Source organism: Aplysia californica, unplaced genomic scaffold, assembly GCF_000002075.1.
Source record: "Aplysia californica isolate F4 #8 unplaced genomic scaffold, AplCal3.0 scaffold00154, whole genome shotgun sequence".
Taxonomy (NCBI): Eukaryota; Metazoa; Mollusca; class Gastropoda; order Aplysiida; family Aplysiidae; genus Aplysia; species Aplysia californica.
Window position 1 is genome coordinate 1,115,145 of NW_004797424.1, and position 2,096 is coordinate 1,117,240.

At 45.6% G+C, this 2,096-nt stretch overlaps 1 protein-coding gene across 1 annotated transcript in view; it reads left to right on the forward strand.

Annotated features, from left to right (window-relative positions):
- LOC101848657 (mannose-6-phosphate isomerase) overlaps window positions 1-2,096 on the forward strand; it is a gene marked incomplete in the record, with an annotated part of 16,157 nt that overhangs the window by 11,070 nt on the left and 2,991 nt on the right. The window contains 2 exon segments of the mRNA XM_035969544.1: window positions 545-742; window positions 1,455-1,628. Coding sequence (XP_035825437.1) covers window positions 545-742; window positions 1,455-1,628 — 372 coding nt within the window.

Consider the following 2,096-nt stretch of genomic DNA (forward strand, 5'->3'; position numbering starts at 1 on the left):
TAGAGACGTCGCCGCTTGTAGCTCTAGTCCCAGGGGTAAATTTCTCTTCTAAGAATAACGCGGGAGTTCGCCACAAAGAGAGAAACATGCGTGTTTACTCTCCTCTAACACTCCCCCCCGCCTCCAGAGAAAAAGACAGGAGAGACAGAGAGCGAGAGAGCGCCTCGAGAGAGCGAGAGAGAGAGAGAGAGAGAGAGAGAGAGAGAGAGAGAGAGAGAGAGAGAGAGAGGGGGAGAGAGAGAGGGGGGTGTGGGTATGTGTGTGTGTGTGAGAGAGAGAGAGAGAGAGAGAGAGGGGGGAGAGAGAGGGGGGGGGAGAGGGGGGGAGAGAGAGAGAAAGGGGGGGAGTGTTTGTTGCTCTCTCGTAACACCTTTAATCTCAGGCCCTTATATGACCTTATTATGTTGAAAATGCCATAAAACTCTTACTAAAACTTTTTAAAAAACCAAATTATCGGTTCAAACCACACCTCAACAACAGCTGTCATTTTATACATGTTCTGTGTTAATACAGTATCTTGAAAATCACTGGATTTATCTCGCAGGAATTCCGGAGTTGCGCAAAGTTCTCGAAACGATCCCGGACGAATTGTTTGATGAGGTTGTTACCGAGAACGGCCAACAGTTTAAACAAGACGGTCAGGAAGATACGATGAAAGAGTGCTTCAAGGCGCTCATGCGTGCAGACAAGGACACAGTGAGCACGGAGCTGGTGAACCTTGCTGAACGTATTACAAGAATGAGTAAGTGTTTTTCACAGAGGGGAGAGAGAGAGAGAAAGAGAGAGACAGAGAGAGAGAGAGAGAGAGAGAGAGAGAGAGAGAGAGAGAGAGAGAGATAGGGGGGGGGGGCAGAGAGTCAGAGAGAGATATATAGATAGATACAGACAGACACACAGACATGCAGACACACAGATACACAGATACACCGACAGACAGACAGACACAGTGAGCGCTTTTACAATGGAAAAGTATACTGAGGGAGAGAAGGACAGAGAGAGAGGGGAGCCAGAGAGAGAGAGAGAGAGAGAGAGAGAGAGAGAGAGAGAGAGAGAGAGAGAGAGAGAGAGAGAGAGAGAGAGAGAGAGAGAGAGAGGAGACAATAGTTTAGAAAAAAAGTATACTGCTGTTTAAAAGAGCTAAGAACTGTTTCTCTCTATGACCTGAATTGTAATATTGGGTACATATATGGTAATTAAAAATCCAAAATGACCGCCATTTTGGGCTTTTTCAAAATGAACACGTATTTTTTTTCTGTGGTATTTTCTAATATATAATCTAATAAGCCTTCAAAGAAAAGCACTAAAACACCCTGAAACGAGCAGTTTTGAATTTGAGCGTATTCAACAGCAAATGGCCTTAAGCGCTCAAACACTAACAAACTGACAAGATCTTTCGCTGTCTAAGATCAGAATAGATGGTACTCAGCTGGGGATCAATGGCTTTCGTATTTCAGAGAAGAACGGTGAAGACATTTCTCATCTGGAGGGAGAGGTGTTTCTCAAAGTCTACGAAGACTACCCAGGAGACAGAGGCTGTTTCTCCATCTACTTCCTCAACGTTCTGCATCTGACGCCAGGCGAGGCTGTGTTTGTGAACACGTCAGTTCCACACGCCTACATCTCTGGAGGTGAACTTGGATTCCTAGTCTTACTTTGATTTGATTGATCCCTGTCCTTTTCTTTATTTTTGTTTTCAACATCTATTGGGTGGATGGTTCGAGGGCGTTACTGATAGGTCCTACTACTTATTTACATTGTACTTTCCATCTGTAGTTTTTGTCTCTCTTCCTTACTGTTTCTCTGCACTAAATGACCATTACTGTGTCGATATAATAATGCTTATTTTCTTTTACCCCCAGTGGGTCGGGGGGATATAAATAGACCCACTGCTTCGTCTGCAGAAGGTGCAACCCCTTCAAAGGCGAGGTGTCGCAAACTCCGGACACCAATCCTCTGAGATCCGGGATGCGACACCTACTTTGGGGAAGCTTCCTCTCTCCTCCGTAATCGAACTTACCTCCTGTTATGTGCTGTCCCGGGGACGTTTGGGGAGGGGGAAGTAGGCAAGGGTCAAGGTCATAGAGGTACCTTGCTCA